The following is a 17,616-nucleotide window of genomic DNA, read 5'->3' on the forward strand; positions in this document are numbered from 1 at the left end:
AGGGTCGTACTCTGCGGATGTTGTAGAGCATGAACCTACAGGAACGGGCCACCGCCATGATGTTGGTTGAGAACGACAGGGTGTTGTCCAGGATCACGCCAAGGTTCTTAGCGCTCTGGGAGGAGGACACAATGGAGTTGTCAACCGTGATGGCGAGATCATGGAACGGGCAGTCCTTCCCCGGGAGGAAGAGCAGCTCCGTCTTGCCGAGGTTCAGCTTGAGGTGGTGATCCGTCATCCACACTGATATGTCTGCCAGACATGCAGAGATGCGATTCGCCACCTGGTCATCAGAAGGGGGAAAGGAGAAGATTAATTGTGTGTCGTCTGCATAGCAATGATAGGAGAGACCATGTGAGGTTATGACAGAGCCAAGTGACTTGGTGTATAGCGAGAATAGGAGAGGGCCTAGAACAGAGCCCTGGGGGACACCAGTGGTGAGAGCGCGTGGCGAGGAGACAGATTCTCGCCACGCCACCTGGTAGGAGCGACCTGTCAGGTAGGACGCAATCCAAGCGTGGGCCGCGCCGGAGATGCCCAACTCGGAGAGGGTGGAGAGGAGGATCTGATGGTTCACAGTATCAAAGGCAGCCGATAGGTCTAGAAGGATGAGAGCAGAGGAGAGAGAGTTAGCTTTAGCAGTGCGGAGCGCCTCCGTGATACAGAGAAGAGCAGTCTCAGTTGAATGACTAGTCTTGAAACCTGACTGATTTGGATCAAGAAGGTCATTCTGAGAGAGATAGCGGGAGAGCTGGCCAAGGACGGCACGTTCAAGAGTTTTGGAGAGAAAAGAAAGAAGGGATACTGGTCTGTAGTTGTTGACATCGGAGGGATCGAGTGTAGGTTTTTTCAGTAGGGGTGCAACTCTCGCTCTCTTGAAGATGGAAGGGACGTAGCCAGCGGTCAGGGATGAGTTGATGAGCGAGGTGAGGTAAGGGAGAAGGTCTCCGGAAATGGTCTGGAGAAGAGAGGAGGGGATAGGGTCAAGCAGGCAGGTTGTTGGGCGGCCGGCCGTCACAAGAAGCGAGATTTCATCTGGAGAGAGAGGAGAAAGAGGTCAGAGCACAGGGTAGGGCAGTGTGAGCAGAACCAGCGGTGTCGTTTGACTTAGCAAACGAGGATCGGATGTCGTCGACCTTCTTTTCAAAATGGTTGACGAAGTCATCTGCAGAGAGGAAGGGGGGGGGGGGGGAGGATTCAGGAGGGAGGAGAAGGTGGCAAAGAGCTTCCTAGGGTTAGAGGCAGATGCTTGGAATTTAGAGTGGTAGAAAGTGGCTTTAGCAGCAGAGACAGAGGAGGAAAATGTAGAGAGGAGGGAGTGAAAGGATGCCAGGTCCGCAGGGAGGCAGGTTTTCCTCCATTTCCGCTCGGCTGCCCGGAGCTCTGTTCTGTGAGCTCGCAATGAATCGTCGAGCCACGGAGCGGGAGGGGAGGACCGAGCCGGCCTGGAGGATAGGGGACATAGAGAGTCAAAGGATGCAGAAAGGGAAGAGAGGAGGGTTGAGGAGGCAGAATCAGGAGATAGGTTGGAGAAGGTATGAGCAGAGGGAAGAGATGATAGGATGGAAGAGGAGAGAGTAGCGGGGGAGAGAGAGCGAAGGTTGGGACGGCGCAATACCATCCGAGTAGGGGCAGTGTGGGAAGTGTTGGATGAGAGCGAGAGGGAAAAGGATACAAGGTAGTGGTCGGAGACTTGGAGGGGAGTTGCAATGAGATTAGTGGAAGAACAGCATCTAGTAAAGATGAGGTCGAGCGTATTGCCTGCCTTGTGAGTAGGGGGAAGGTGAGAGGGTGAGGTCAAAAGAGGAGAGGAGTGGAAAGAAGGAGGCAGAGAGGAATGAGTCAAAGGTAGACGTGGGGAGGTTAAAGTCGCCCAGGACTGTGAGAGGTGAGCCGTCCTCAGGAAAGGAGCTTATCAAGGCATCAAGCTCATTGATGAACTCTCCGAGGGAACCTGGAGGGCGATAAATGATAAGGATGTTAAGCTTGAAAGGGCTAGTAACTGTGACAGCATGGAATTCAAAGGAGGCGATAGACAGATGGGTAAGGGGAGAGAGAGAGAATGACCACTTGGGAGAGATGAGGAACCCGGTGCCACCACCCCGCTGACCAGAAGCTCTCGGGGTGTGCGAGAACACGTGGGCGGACGAAGAGAGAGCAGTAGGAGTAGCAGTGTTATCTGTGGTGATCCATGTTTCCGTCAGTGCCAAGAAGTCGAGGAACTGGAGGGAGGCATAGGCTGAGATGAACTCTGCCTTGTTGGCCGCAGATCGGCAGTTCCAGAGGCTACCGGAGACCTGGAACTCCACGTGGGTCGTGCGCGCTGGGACCACCAGGTTAGGGTGGCCGCGGCCACGCGGTGTGGAGCGTTTGTATGGTCTGTGCAGAGAGGAGAGAACAGGGATAGATAGACACATAGTTGGCAGGCTACAGAAGAGGCTACGCTAATGCAAAGGAGATTGGAATGACAAGTGGACTACACGTCTCGAATGTTCAGAAAGTTAAGCTTACGTAGCAAGAATCTTATTGACTAAAATGATTGAATTGATACAGTACTGCTGGAGTAGGCTAGCTGGTAGTGGCTGCGATGTTGACACTACACTAATCAAGTCATTCCATCGAGTGTAATAGTTTCTACAGTGCTGCTATTCGGGGGCTAGCTGGCTAGCTAGCAGTGTTGATTGCGTTACGTTACGTTAAAAGAACGACAATAGCTGGCTAGCTAACCTAGAAAATCGCTCTAGACTACACAATTGTCTTAGATACAAAGACGGCTATGTAGCTAGCTAGCTACGATCGAACAAATCAAACCGTTGTACTGTAATAGTTTCTACAGTGCTGCTATTCGGGGGCTAGCTGGCTAGCTAGCAGTGTTGATTGCAGTGTTGGAGGCAGCTTATGGTAGATAACATAAAAATGTATTCGGCAACAGCTCTGGTGGATATTCCTGCAGTCATTGCACGGTCCCTCAAAACTTGAGACACCTATGGCATGGCATTGTGTGACAAAACTGCACATTTTAGTGTGGCCTTTTATTGTCCCTAGCACAAGGTACACCCTGTGTAATGATCATGATATTTAATCAGCTTCGTAATATACCATAGCTGTCAGGTGGATGGAGTATATTTGCAAAGGAGAAATGCTAACTAACAGGGATTTAAACAAATTTGTGCAAAACATTTCAGAGAAATAAGCTTTTTGTGCGTATGGAAAATGTATGGGATCTTTAATTTCAGCTCATGAAACATTGGACCAACACTTTATATTTTTCTTCAGTGTATGAAGACATTAACATAAAAGGTGAGGAACAGGGCTGCAACCAAACACTTGCTCCGTCTACCCTACCTGCACTCACCTGCTCCGTCTACCCGACCTGCACTCACCTGCTCCGTCTACCCGACCTGCACTCACCTGCTCCGTCTACCCGACCTGCACTCACCTGCTCCGTCTACCCGACCTGCACTCAACTGCTCCGTCTACCCGACCTGCACTCACCTGCTCCGTCTACCCGACCTGCACTCACCTGCTCCGTCTACCCGACCTGCACTCACCTGCTCCGTCTACCCGACCTGCACTCACCTGCTCCGTCTACCCGACCTGCACTCACCTGCTCCGTCTACCGACCTGCACTCACCTGCTCCGTCTACCCGACCTGCACTCACCTGCCCCGCCTACCCTACCTGCACTCACCTGCCCCGCCTACCCTACCTGCACTCACCTGCCCCGCCTACCCTACCTGCACTCACCTGCCCCGCCTACCCTACCTGCACTCACCTGCCCCGTCTACCCTACCTGCACTCACCTGCTCCGTCTACGCTACCTGCACTCACCTGCTCAGTCTACCCTACCTGCACTCACCTGCTCCGTCTACCCTACCTGCACTCACCTGCTCCGTCTACCCTACCTGCACTCACCTGCTCCGTCTACCCTACCTGCACTCACCTGCGCTGTCTAGACTGCCTGATTAATAACGGTTGTTGTCACATTCTCTTGCATAATTCAGCAAGTGTGTCAATAGCAGGTTACTCTCGGATAAAAGGGTATCAACACGATTACACCTATCTAAACATCCTAGAAATTAAAAAATCCCTGTCTTCGGTCAATTAGGATGACCACTTTATTTTAAGAATGTGAAATGTCAGAATAATAAACTATTCTGACATTTCACATTCTTAAAATAAAGTGGTCATCCTAATTGACCGAAGACAGGGATTTTTTAATTTCTGTTTGCGAGATCAGACATAATATCACTATAATCCGAGTTCATTTTCAGAAATTGCATTCATTTCAGTGCATCTAATTTGTAAACATTTCAACTGTATTAAATTATAACTTTTTTCAATTCCACAAAAAAATGTACACCTATCAAAATAAAGTTATCTTCTCTTTCTTGTGAGACGAGTGTCAAGACGATACGTTCAATTCCAGATTAAGCTTTAGTGTTCTTCAACTAACAGCCAATGTATCCCATTGAGCCCATTTCAACCATTACCGGGGTGTGTTTGACATGTCTTTACAAACATTTCCGTTGTCGTAACATTAACGGGGAAAAAACGACAGGTGCAAGCAAGAGTATGAACAGTCACAAAAAGCAATCAGTCCACGGAGATTTATGTAACAAGTGGATTTTGCAGCCCTCAAACACAGGAAATAGATGGCTGAAAAAAAACAGATCCTCAGATGGGTGGGGCATGCTCTTCAATACTTTAGATTAGATGAAAAATATGAAAATAGGAAGGATAGGGAAAGGAAGGATAGGGAAAGGAAGAAGGGGGATAGGGAAAGGAAGGATAGGGAAAGGAAGAAGGGGGATAGGGAAAGGAAGAGGAAGGATAGGGAGAGGAAGGATAGGGAAAGGAAGGATAGGGAAAGGAAGAAGGGGGATAGGGAAAGGAAGAGGAAGGATAGGGAGAGGAAGGATAGGGAAAGGAAGAGGAAGGATAGGGAAAGGAAGAAGGGGGATAGGGAAAGGAAGGATAGGGAAAGGAAGAAGGGGGATAGGGAAAGGAAGGATAGGGAAAGGAAGAAGGGGGATAGGGAAAGGAAGGATAGGGAAAGGAAGAGGAAGGATAGGGAAAGGAAGGATAGGGAAAGGAAGAAGAGGGATAGGGAAAGGAAGGATAGGGAAAGGAAGGATAGGGAAAGGAAGAAGGGGGATAGGGAAAGGAAGGATAGGGAAAGGAAGAGGAAGGATAGGGAAAGGAAGGATAGGGAAAGGAAGAGGAAGGATAGGGAATGGAAGCCATTTGAGAATACTGAGAGGGTGAGTTGATCATGGAGCATTGTTTTATCTCCCAGCTTCCTCAGCTCTGCATATCCAGACTGAAGGAATCAAGGGATATTATCAGATCTGGTTGATTTATCAGTGTCCTGCATCTCTAAGCAGTCTGGGGGCCTGCAGGGGAAATTAAAGTATTAGCCTGGACAGTTGATACACATCGGCTAATCAAGTGACCTTGCGTGATCGCAAACAATAGTGTGCACACTACAAATATTGTGCTGTGTTTGCATGTCTCTATCACAGGAGGCTGCTGAGGGGAGAACGGCTCATAACAATGGCCGGGAAAAGGAGCAGATGGTTAGCAGGTGTATGATGCCATTCCATGTGTTTGATGCATTTGACACCATTCCACTCATTCCGCGCCAGTCATTACCACGAGCCCGTCCTCCCCAGTTAAGGTGCCACCAATCTCATGTGGTCTCTATAATAATATTAGTGTGTTTGCGTGTGTGTGTGTGTGTGGATGCAAATAGGGTAGGGCAGTACCCAGATTTGCACACCTTCATACCGTTCCTGTACCATACCGGGGTATACTGTGATACAGGCAGTGCACACAGTAGATGGAGCCCTGAGCTGGAGAAAATGTATTTGGCTCATCTTAGATAGTTAAAGGTAGACTGAGTGAAATTATGTTGCCACGAGCAGCATCGCAGATAATGCGATGAGCGAGATGCACGATTTTGCTTTCACACAGTCACACAACATGTGCACAGGTTCGCTTCCCACTTTTGTAATGTGGTAGCCACAGGACAAAAAAGGAGAAGTTGAGACTCACGCTTCAAAGCTCTTAGTTGTCATGGAAATTGACCACTATTCTGTATTCTTTCTGCATCTATGACATATTAATGTCTACTTTTAACTTATAGTTAGTTATAAGCAGTGGGGTAGCTTTAGGGTGCACATGCAAGTGTGCTGATGTTTGAGTGCATGCATGTGTATAATGAGCTAAATGGAGGTTGTGGAACAGGAAATTGAACATGCAGCTAGGGACAAAACAGACTGGAACACTACTCCACAGTATAACGTAACACTACTCCACAGTATAATGTAATAGAACAACAGATTTATCACACCCCTGACATATTAGTTTCTCTCCAACCAAGAAATGGAAACATTATCAGTTTCACTTTTACAATCCTATCACTTAAAATTGTCCTGCAATAACTAGGACCAATAATTACATGTTTTATTTGCTTAGTCGACACTTTGCAGGCCTCGGGCAAATTCCTGTACATTGCAAAGTTCAAAATGTATACAGAGAACTCAGGGGCTTTAAGCGGTGCCATTTCTCCACTGTGCTACTAAGCATTTCTATTACTCAATCTGGGACTCATTATTTACCCAAATGATCACTCTGTGTGGGCTGCTCTCATGCAGATTCCCCCTGGAAGTGCTATGGTGACTCACAGGGGACCAACCAGCTGACCAAATACCAGCCAATAAGGGCAGCAGGCCATTAAGCCTGTTTATTAACCAGCACAACAGAAATGCCAGCAACAAAGAAACACACAGACAGTTTAACTTACGCATCACATGGACAAGTCTGTTCCTCCCCCAGAAGAGGAGGGAGGAACATTCCATGCCTACACTCACAGTAAGCACACACCCACAAACACACATACAGTTGTGGTCAAATATTTTGGCACCCTTGCACGATTCACTAATTCTTCTAAAATAAGACACTTAAAAAAACGTTGGTGTTCACACGTGTATTTCTTTGATTTAGAACTGCACAGGACCAAGAAAGAAAAAAATCTAAACTGAAATTGAGATTTTTCTCTTCAAGTAAAAAAAATAAAATGGCCTGGACTAACTTATAAAATATTCTAATTAATTTTGTTGGAGGCGAGTGATTCTCGTTTTTGTGTAATCTATCTCACCTGTGGTGAGTTACAGGTGCCTACAGGGTAAAAATTGCCATTCAACCAGTTTTGAAAAGAGAAATCAGAACATTCTGCTCCATTGCACTGCATTGTAAAGTGCAGATTTTTGACCGCAACTGCATATAAAAAACATATTATAAAAACCCACTGACTTGTGCTTCCTCAGAGAGAGACCCATGTGCTGCCTCATCTGCTGCAGGCCATGGTAGTCTGTGTAGATGAGGTCAAAGGGCAGAGGTCCTGTCAGGGGGCAGCTTCCTCTTCCAGGGGGGACCCCAAGAAACCTGCACACACACACACAGAAGCTCGGCTTAGATACCGCAAACATGTCACAACACAACTTCATCACTGTACATACAGTACCAGTCAAAAGTTTGGACACACCTACTCATTCAAGGGTTTTTCTTTATTTTTACAATTTTCTCCATTGTATTATAATAGTGAAGACATCACAACTATGAAATAACACATATGGAATCATGTAGTAACCAAAAAATTGTTTAAAAAAAAAATCAAAATATATTTTATATTTGAGATTCTTCAAAGTAGCCACCCTTGGCCTTGATGACAGCTTTGCACACTCTTGGCATGTGTTACTTCATAGGTTTGATGTCTTCACATTTATTCTACAATGTAGAAAATAGTAAAAAGAAAGAAAACCCCTTGAATGAGTAGGTGTGTCCAAACATTTGACTGGTACTGTATATCCACTGTCAATATGGGAGGAATGTATATTAACAATCGACACGGAGAATAACAACAGACCTGGAAAATAAATACTACACATTGTCCAGTTCCCTATAATATAAGTAAGACTGTTTATCCACACAATGAAGGGAACAAGACACAGTAAAAAAAGCAGGGGACTCTGCTCCCGTAAAAAGCAGGGGACATACTCTGCTCCCGTAAAAAGCAGGGGACATACTCTGCTCCCGTAAAAAGCAGGGGACGTCCCGTAAAAAGCAGGGGACAAAAAGCAGGGGACGTACTCTCTGCTCCTCTGCTCCCGTAAAAAAAGCAGGGACACACTCTCTGCTCCCGGGACACAAAAAGCAGGGGGACACACTCTGCTCCCGTAAAAAGCACTCTGCTCCCGTAAAAAGCAGGGAGCAAAAAGGGACACACTCTGCTCCCGTAAAAAGCAGGGACACACTCTCTGCTCCCGTAAAAAGCAGGGACACACTCTGCGTACAAAAAGCAGGGACACACTCTGCTCCCGTAAAAAGCAGGGACACACTCTGCTCCCGTAAAAAGCTCTGCTCCCGTAAAAAGCAGGGACACACTCTGCTCCCGTAAAAAGCAGGGACACACTCTGCTCCCGTAAAAGCAGGGACACACTCTGCTCCCGTAAAAAGGGACACACTCTGCTCCCGTAAAAAGCAGGGACAGGGACACACTCTGCCAGGGACACACTCCCGTAAAAAGCAGGGACACACTCTGCTCCCGTAAAAAGGGACACACTCTGGGACACACTCTGCTCCCGTAAAAAGCAGGGACACACTCTGCTCCCGTAAAAAGCAGGGACACACTCTGCTCCCAGGGACACACTAAAAAGCACACTCTGGGACACACTCTGCTCCCGTAAAAAGCAGGGACACACTCTGCTCCCGGACACACTCTGCTCCCGTAAAAGCAGGGACACACTCTGCTCCCGTAAAAAGCAGGGACACACTCTGCTCCCGGAGGGACACACTCTGCTCCCGTAAAAAGCTCTGCTCCCGTAAAAAGCAGGGACACACTCTGCTCCCGTAAAAAGCAGGGACACACTCTGCTCCCGTAAAAAGCAGGGACACACTCTGCTCCCGGGACACACTCTGCTCCCGTAAAAAAGCAGGGACAGGGACACACTCTGCTCCCGTAAAAAGCAGGGACACACTCTGCTCCCGTAAAAAGCAGGGACACACTCTGCTCCCCCGTAAAAAGCAGGGACACACTCTGCTCCCGTAAAAAGGGACACACTCTGGGACACACTCTGCTCCCGTAAAAAGGGACACACTCTGGGAGGGACACACTCTGCTCCCGTAAAAAGCAGGGACACACTCTGGGACACACTCTGCTCCCGTAAAAAGCAGGACACACTCTGGGACACACTCTGCTCCCGTAAAAAGCAGGGACACACTCTGCTCCCGTAAAACACACTCTGCAGCAGGGACACACTCTGCTCCCGTAAAAGCAGGGACACACTCTGCTCCCGTAAAAGGGACACACTCTGGGGGACACACTCTGCTCCCGTAAAAAGCAGGGACACACACTCTGCTCCCGTAAAAAGCAGGGACACACTAAAAAGCAGGGACACACTCTGCTCCCGTAAAAAGCAGGGACACACTCTGCTCCCGTAAAAAGCAGGGACACAGGGACACACTCTGCTCTGCTCCCGTAAAAAGCAGGGACACACTCTGCTCCCGTAAAAAGCAGGGACACACTCTGCTCCCGTAAAAAGCAGGGACACACTCTGCTCCCGTAAAAAGCAGGGACACACTCTGCTCCCGTAAAAAGCAGGGACACACTCTGCTCCCGTAAAAAGCAGGGACACACTCTGCTCCCGTAAAACACACTCTGCAGGGGACACACTCTGCTCCCGTAAAAAGGGACAGGGACACACTCTCTGGGACACACTCCCGTAAAAAGCAGGGACACACTCTGCTCCCGTAAAAAGCAGGGACACACTCTGCAAAAAGGGACACACTCTGCTCCCGTAAAAAGCAGGGACACACTCTGCTCCCGTAAAAAGCAGGGACATACTCTGCTCCCGTAAAAAGCAGGGACACACTCTGGGACACACTCTGCTCCCGTACTCTGCTCCCGTAAAAGCAGGGACACACTCTGCTCCCGTAAAAAGCAGGGACACACTCTGCTCCCGTAAAAAGCAGGGACACACTCTGCTCCCGTAAAAAGCAGGGACACACTCTGCTCCCGTAAAAAGCAGGGACACACTCTGCTCCCGTAAAAAGGGGACGTACTCTGCTCCCGTAAAAAGCAGGGACATACTCTGCTCCCCCGTAAAAAGCAGGGACATCTGCTCTGCTCCCGTAAAAAGCAAAGCAAAAAGGGACATACTCTGCTCCCGTAAAAAGCAGGGACACACTCTGCTCCCGTAAAAGCAGGGACACACTCTGCTCCCGTAAAAAGCAGGGACACACTCCCCCGTAAAAAGCAGGGACATACTCTGCTCCCGTAAAAAGCAGGGACATACTCTGCTCCCGTAAAAAGCAGGGACATACTCTGCTCCCGTAAAAAGCAGGGACATACTCTGCTCCCGTAAAAAGCAGGGACATACTCTGCTCCCGTAAAAAGCAGGGACATCTGCTCCCGTGCATACTCTGCTCCCGTAAAAAGCAGGGACATACTCTGCTCCCGTAAAAAGCAGGGACATACTCTGCTCCCGCAGGGACATACTCTGCTCCTGTAAAAAGCAGGGACATACTCTGCTCCTGTAAAAAGCAGGGACATACTCTGCTCCTGTAAAAAGCAGGGACATACTCTGCTCCCGTAAAAAGCAGGGACATACTCTGCTCCCGTAAAAGTAACATACTCTGCCCCGTAAAAAGCAGGGACATACTCTGCTCCCGTAAAAAGCAGGGACATACTCTGCTCCCGTAAAAAGCAGGGACATACTCTGCTCCTATAAAAAGCAGGGACATACTCTGCTCCTATAAAAAGCAGGGACATACTCTGCTCCTATAAAAAGCAGGGACATACTATGTTGCTGTAAAAAGCAGGGACATACTCTGCTCCTATAAAAAGCAGGGACATACTCTGCTCCTATAAAAAGCAGGGACATACTCTGCTCCCGTAAAAAGCAGGGACATACTCTGCAAAAAGGGGACATACTCTGCTCCCGTAAAAAGCAGGGACATACTCTGCTCCTAGGGGACATACTCTGCTCCCGTAAAAAGCAGGGACATACTCTGCTCCCGTAAAAAGCAGGGACATACTAAAAAGCAGGGACATACTTGCTGTAAAAAGCAGGGACTGAAATGCCTTAAGGGGACATACTCTGCTCCTATAAAAAGCAACATTCTAATAAAAAGCTCTGAAATGGCCTGGAAGTTTCCATAAATGTTGTGTGCCATCTCCCAAGTGGTGTGTGTGAGAGAGATGAGGAGCCCCCGCCATCAGAGCTCCCAGGTCTAGTCACGTCAACTAAATGTGTCGGGTGTAAGGGGAATGATACCAGAAGTCTGATAGGTGGAGGTGCAGAAATTGTCCTAATTCAGCCACTGCTTTGCTACTCGCTCTATGTGCAATTAGTAGAGAAATTAAAAGGTGTACGTGTTGCCGTGAGCAATAAAACAAGCAATGCATCTCAGCTCACCTCAAGAGGTCTAAGCTTTTTAGACTTTCCACACTAAAACTGTGTCTTCATGAAAACAATCACTTGCTTGCCAAAATGCAAACAAACACATTTTAATTTATTTCCCTTTGTAAAACCTTCTCTACACCAGCCACCTGGCTCGGAAAAACACCTGCAGTCTTTGTAAAATGGCCAAAAGGGATTCTAAATAAATGTTTCAAAACAGAGGGTGGACCCTGCCTGTTATTCACATATTCTGATGTCTGTCAACACAATATTACCTGACTCTCTCATAGGAGTGACTCACTCTCAATAACCATTGATGTTGTTGATTATTAAGCCATATCAGTGACCCACAATCACCCCAGAGAGATAACGGATAGGCAGGCAGTATGTACAGGGATATCTAAACACTTGATTTACCATATCATTGCTGTCCGTAATGCATGGCTGAGTAGGGGGAAGCTTCCAAATGACACCCTGTGGAAGAGGTACTGATGCATTGGAATGAAAATGACAGCTATATGCCTCCTATCCAGACTTTTATCTCTCTGGCTGTCAGAAATGCACACAGTTCTGCAGCTACAACTTATGCTAATGTAACACCAAGAATTGGAGTCCAGGAAATTGGCCACTCGTTACAATTTCCAGAAATAGCTGGGGGGAAACAATAATGACAGAGTCTTCGTGTTCTCTGCCTGACTGTGAAACAGTCTAAGTTTTGCTATTCAGCTCAGGAGCCTCAAATCAAGCACCACACACACTGACATTAGTCCAGGATACAAGGTAAACATGTTAATTGCAGGTCTTAATTAATTCCTCCAGATTCCACTTTACAGAATGGCTAGGTTGCTAATGTTGGAGTGTTCTTCAGATGCAGTGAGATTGCACTAGTCAGCAGCCAGAGTAATTGCTTCCCTTTGCTAGAGCCGAAGTTTCAGGAGGCTGTCAGACACAAAATGGCCCCTGCAATCAAACGGTTTTCAGCTGAATTATGTCTGCTTCTAAATTATACGATTTTTTTTGTGATTGCACAGCAGACGGGAATATTGTCAACACATTGCCTTTTTAAAGCGAGATGGACAGCCTCTGGGAGAGGAAATGTAATTGCAGGGGGAGACAGGGAGAGCAGTTCTGTAAATGACATGGTATAAGCAGAGGTAGAGATAATGGTAGCTAAAAGATGAGATGTTATCCACCTCAAAATTCAATGCAACTTATTTTTATACTATCAAGCTAGTTGAGTTTGTTGAATAGTTGAATTTGACCCAGATCTGGTCCATATAGCACAACACGTGCATTCTGTAGACACAATCTTGTTGATAACATATTAACCTGATTGCACAACTTCCAGGCTAAGTTGTATAGATCTATGTAGATGAAGGATGACAGTGTTTGTGTGGTTGATTTAGATGCTTTGCTGTGTGGTCTTCTGAATGTGTTCATGCTCACAGCTGTTCTAGCGGGGCTTTGCGATAACAGCAGATAGACTGCTATTGTATAAACAGTGTGAATAAACAAACAGTCAACACACACACACACACACACACACACACACACACACACCTGCAAATAAAAGCTATCGATTTTGCTTTTGTTTGCTCAACTGATTTAGTCGGAATTGCAAACTGGTGGAAACAGGCACGGTAGAATGTTACTCTGCAGTAGATTTGATAATGAGCAGAGTCTTTGTCATCCATCCCTGCTTTAGACTAGAGCTTCATCAGTCAATTGTATTGTCATGACGTTGTCCTCTTTGGACACAGTGAGCACCATCCCCCTACCTCTGCACCATCTCTCTCTGTCTCCTTACACCCAGGCTGCTGTGGTCAGAGAGGTCGTAAATTCCTGGAGGAGACTATCTCCTCATGGCCACCGTATAGAGAGTGAGTTTTCATATAGAGAATAAAGGAATTTCTTCCACCTCACAGAACTGGAGGTCCAAACAACAAAAAAATAAATATATTTATGTTCTGGAGAAGGTATAAAAGATCGGTGAAGAATCCAGCTACGAACTGGTCTGTTTGGTACAATTTTGTGAAACTCATGAGAGACAATACCGCCACATTACCATAACGCTGTTTATACAATAGCCTCAGTTATGAGGCTTACATCTAGTTGTTGTACAAAATGAATGAGTAAAGATGATACTATTTGTGAAATGACGGGTGCTATGTAATGATGTCAATGTGAGAGAATTGTATTTCTGTTTAAAGTTTCACTAAGTCATTGGCACACCCCCAGGGGCACAGACAGGACCTGGCGTCATGAGACAGCCCTTTTCGATGTTCCGAATAAAAACCCCAACTGGGTTTTCTATCACTAGACCTGTAACGGTTTTCATGCGGTGAAAGAGAGTCGGACCAAAATGCAGCGTGTAGATTGCGATCCATGTTTAATGAACAAAACGTAACACGAATCTAAATACAAACACTACAAAACAAAGAACGTAACGAAAACCGAAACAGCCTATACTAGTGTAAACTAACACAGATACAGGAACAAGGACACTAAGGACAATCACCCAAGAAACACACAAAGAATATGGCTGCCTAAATATGGTTCCCAATAAGAGACAACGAAAATCACCTGACTCTGATTGAGAACCGCCTCAGGCAGCCATAGACTAACGCTAGACATCCCACAAAACCCCAAGACAAAAACACACCACAATAACCCATGTCACACCCTGGCATGACCGAATAAATGAAGAATAAACAGAATATATTTCGACCAGGGCGTGACAGAACCCCCCCCTCCCCTAAGGTGCGGACTCCCGGACGCACATCAAAAAAAACAATAGGGAGGGTCCGGGTGGGCGTCTGTCCATGGTGGCGGCTCCGGCTCCGGCGGGGACGTGGAACCCACTCTATAAATGTCTTAGTCCCCCCTCCTCGCGTCCTAGGATAGTCCACCTTCGCCGCCGACCATGGCCTAGTAGTCCTCACCCAGAACCCCACTGGACAGAGGGGCAGCTCGGGACAGAGGGGCAGCTCGGGACAGAGGGGCAGCTCGGGACAGAGGGGAAGCTCGGGACTGAGAGGAAGCTCGGGACTGAGAGGAAGCTTCGGGACTGAGAGGAAGCCCGGGACTGAGAGGAAGCTCAGGCAAGTAGTTGGCTCCGGCAGATCCTGGCTGGCTGGCGGATCCGGAAGAGTCTGGTTGAATGGCGGATCCGGAAGAGTCTGGCTGAATGGCGGATCCGGAAGAGTCTGGCTGACTGGCGGATCCGGAAGAGTCTGGCTGACTGGCGGATCCGGAAGAGTCTGGCTGACTGGCGGATCCGGAAGAGTCTGGCTGACTGGCGGATCTGGAAGAGTCTGGCTGACTGGCGGATCTGGAAGAGTCTGGCTGACTGGCGGATCTGGAAGAGTCTGGCTGACTGGCGGATCTGGAAGAGTCTGGCTGACTGGCGGATCTGGAAGAGTCTGGCTGACTGGCGGATCTGGAAGAGTCTGACTGACTGGCGGATCCTGGCAGACTGACGGATCTGGCTGCTCCACGCTGACTGGCGTCTCTGGCTGCTCCATGTAGGCTGACAGCTCTGGCGGCTTCTTACAAACTGGCAGCTCTGGCGGCTCCGTGCAGACTGGCAGCTCCGTGCAGACTGGCAGCTCCGTGCAGACTGGCAGCTCCTTGCAGACTGGCAGCTCCTTGCAGACTGACAGCTCCTTGCAGACTTACAGCTCCTTGCAGACTGACAGCTCCTTGCAGACTGACAGCTCCATGCAGACTGGCAGCTCCGGCTGCTCCATGCAGACTGACAGCTCCGGCTGCTCCATGCAGACTGACAGCTCTGGCTGCTCCTTGTAGACTGACAGCTCTGGCTGCTCCATGCATACTGACAGCCCGGGCTGCTCCATGTAGACTGACAGCTCTGGCTGCTCCATGTAGACTGACAGCTCTGGCTGCTCCATGTAGACTGACAGCTCTGGCTGCTCCATGTAGACTGACAGCTCTGGCTGCTCCATGTAGACTGACATCTCTGGCTGCTCCATGTAGACTGACAGCTCTGGCTGCTCCATGCAGACTGACAGCTCGGGCTGCACTAAACAGGCGGGAGACTCCAGCAGCGCAGGAGAGGAGAAAGGCTCCGACAGCACTGAACATGCAGGAGACTCCGGCAGCGCAGGAGAGGAGGAAGGCTCGGGCAGCGCTAAACAGGCGGGAGACTCCGGCAGCGCTGGAGAGGAGAAAGGCTCCGGTAGCGCTGAACAGGCTGGAGGATCCGGCAGCGCAGGAGAGGAGGCAGGCTCTGGCTGCGCTAAACAGACGGGAGACTCCGGCAGCGCAGGAGAGGAGAAAAGGCTCCGACAGCGCTAAACAGGCGGGAGACTCCGGCAGCGCTGGAGAGGAGAAAGGCTCCGACAGCGCTAAACAGGCGGGAGACTCCGGCAGCGCTGGAGAGGAGAAAGGCTCCGGTAGCGCTGAACAGGCTGGAGGATCCGGCAGCGCAGGAGAGGAGGCAGGCTCTGGCTGCGCTAAACAGACGGGAGACTCCGGCAGCGCAGGAGAGGAGAAAGGCTCCGACAGCGCTAAACAGGCGGGAGACTCCGGCAGCGCTGGAGAGGAGAAAGGCTCCGACAGCGCTAAACAGGCGGGAGACTCCGGCAGCGCTGGAGAGGAGAAAGGCTCCGGTAGCGCTGAACAGGCTGGAGGATCCGGCAGCGCAGGAGAGGAGGCAGGCTCTGGCTGCGCTAAACAGACGGGAGACTCCGGCAGCGCAGGAGAGGAGAAAGGCTCCGGTAGCGCTGGAGGGCGAGGCGCACTGTAGGCCTGATGCGTGGTGCTGGCACTGGTGGTACTGGGCCGAGGACACACACAGGAAGACTGGTGCGGGGAGCTGCCACCGGAGGGCTGGTGTGTGGAGGTGGCACAGGATGGGCTAGACCGTGAAGGCGTACTGGAGATTTTGAGAGCAGTGTTGGCACAGGACGTGCAAGGCTAGGGATGTGCACAGGAGGCCTGGTGCGTGAGGCTGGTACCAACTTCACCAGCCGACTAACACGCACCTCAGGACGAGTATGAAGCGCTGACCCAGGTGCCATCAAATCCCTGACACGTTCTGTCGGGCGAATTCCATGCAAAAAGCACCAACACAGCAACTCCCTCATTTCTCTCTCCTCCAATTTACCCATTAACTCCTTCACAGTCTCTGCTTCGCTCACCTCCAACACCGGTTCTGGTTCTGGTCTCCTCCTTGGCTCCTCACGATAAACAGGGAGAGTGGGCTCAGGTCTGACTCCTGACTCTGCCACACTCTCCCTGAGCCCCCCCCCCCCAAGAAATGTTTGGGGCTGACTCTCGGGCTTCCATCCGCGTCGCCGCGCTGCCTCCTCATACCAGCGCCTCTCAGCTCTCTCCGCCTCCAGTTCTTCTTTGGGACGGCGATATTCTCCAGGCTGATCCCAAGGTCCTCCTCCGAATAATTCCACCTCCCATGTCAATACCTCCTTTTGTTGCTCCTTGGGCGGATACACTCCCTGGTTTAGCCCAGGGTCCTCTCCCGTCGAGGATTTCCTCCCAAGTCCAAAGTCCTTTTTACACTGCTGCCTTTGCTGTTTCTCCTGTGGCTCCTGCCTGTTGACACGCTGCTTGGTCCGTTTGTGGTGGGTGATTCTGTAACGGTTTTCATGCGGTGAAAGAGAGTCGGACCAAAATGCAGCGTGTAGATTGCGTTCCCTGTTTAATGAACAAAACGTAACACGAATCTAAATACAAACACTACAAAACAAAGAACGTAACGAAAACCGAAACAGCCTATACTAGTGTAAACTAACACAGATACAGGAACAAGGACACTAAGGACAATCACCCACGAAACACACAAAGAATATGGCTGCCTAAATATGGTTCCCAATCAGAGACAACGAAAATCACCTGACTCTGATTGAGAACCGCCTCAGGCAGCCATAGACTAACGCTAGACATCCCACAAAACCCCAAGACAAAAACACACCACAATAACCCATGTCACACCCTGGCCTGACCGAATAAATGAAGAATAAACATAATATATTTCGACCAGGGCGTGACAAGACCAGCTTACTTCGATAAAGAGAGGGCCAAGGTTTGAGACCATAACAGTACCTCTATCACAGGGAAATAAGGGTTTGAATAGATTGCTGAATCTTTTAACCATCCCACATGGTTAAACT

General features: G+C 49.1%; 1 protein-coding gene across 2 annotated transcripts in view; it reads right to left on the reverse strand.

Moving 5' to 3' along the window:
- LOC135555423 (alpha-1,6-mannosylglycoprotein 6-beta-N-acetylglucosaminyltransferase B-like) overlaps nt 1-17,616 on the reverse strand; it is an 85,650-nt gene that overhangs the window by 17,115 nt on the left and 50,919 nt on the right. For both annotated transcript variants that reach the window (XM_064987833.1, XM_064987834.1), the window contains one exon: nt 7,317-7,448. In XM_064987833.1, coding sequence (XP_064843905.1) covers nt 7,317-7,448 — 132 coding nt within the window. The remainder of the gene's footprint in view (nt 1-7,316; nt 7,449-17,616) is intronic.

This window comes from Oncorhynchus masou, chromosome 15 (assembly GCF_036934945.1).
Source record: "Oncorhynchus masou masou isolate Uvic2021 chromosome 15, UVic_Omas_1.1, whole genome shotgun sequence".
Classification (NCBI taxonomy): Eukaryota; Metazoa; Chordata; class Actinopteri; order Salmoniformes; family Salmonidae; genus Oncorhynchus; species Oncorhynchus masou.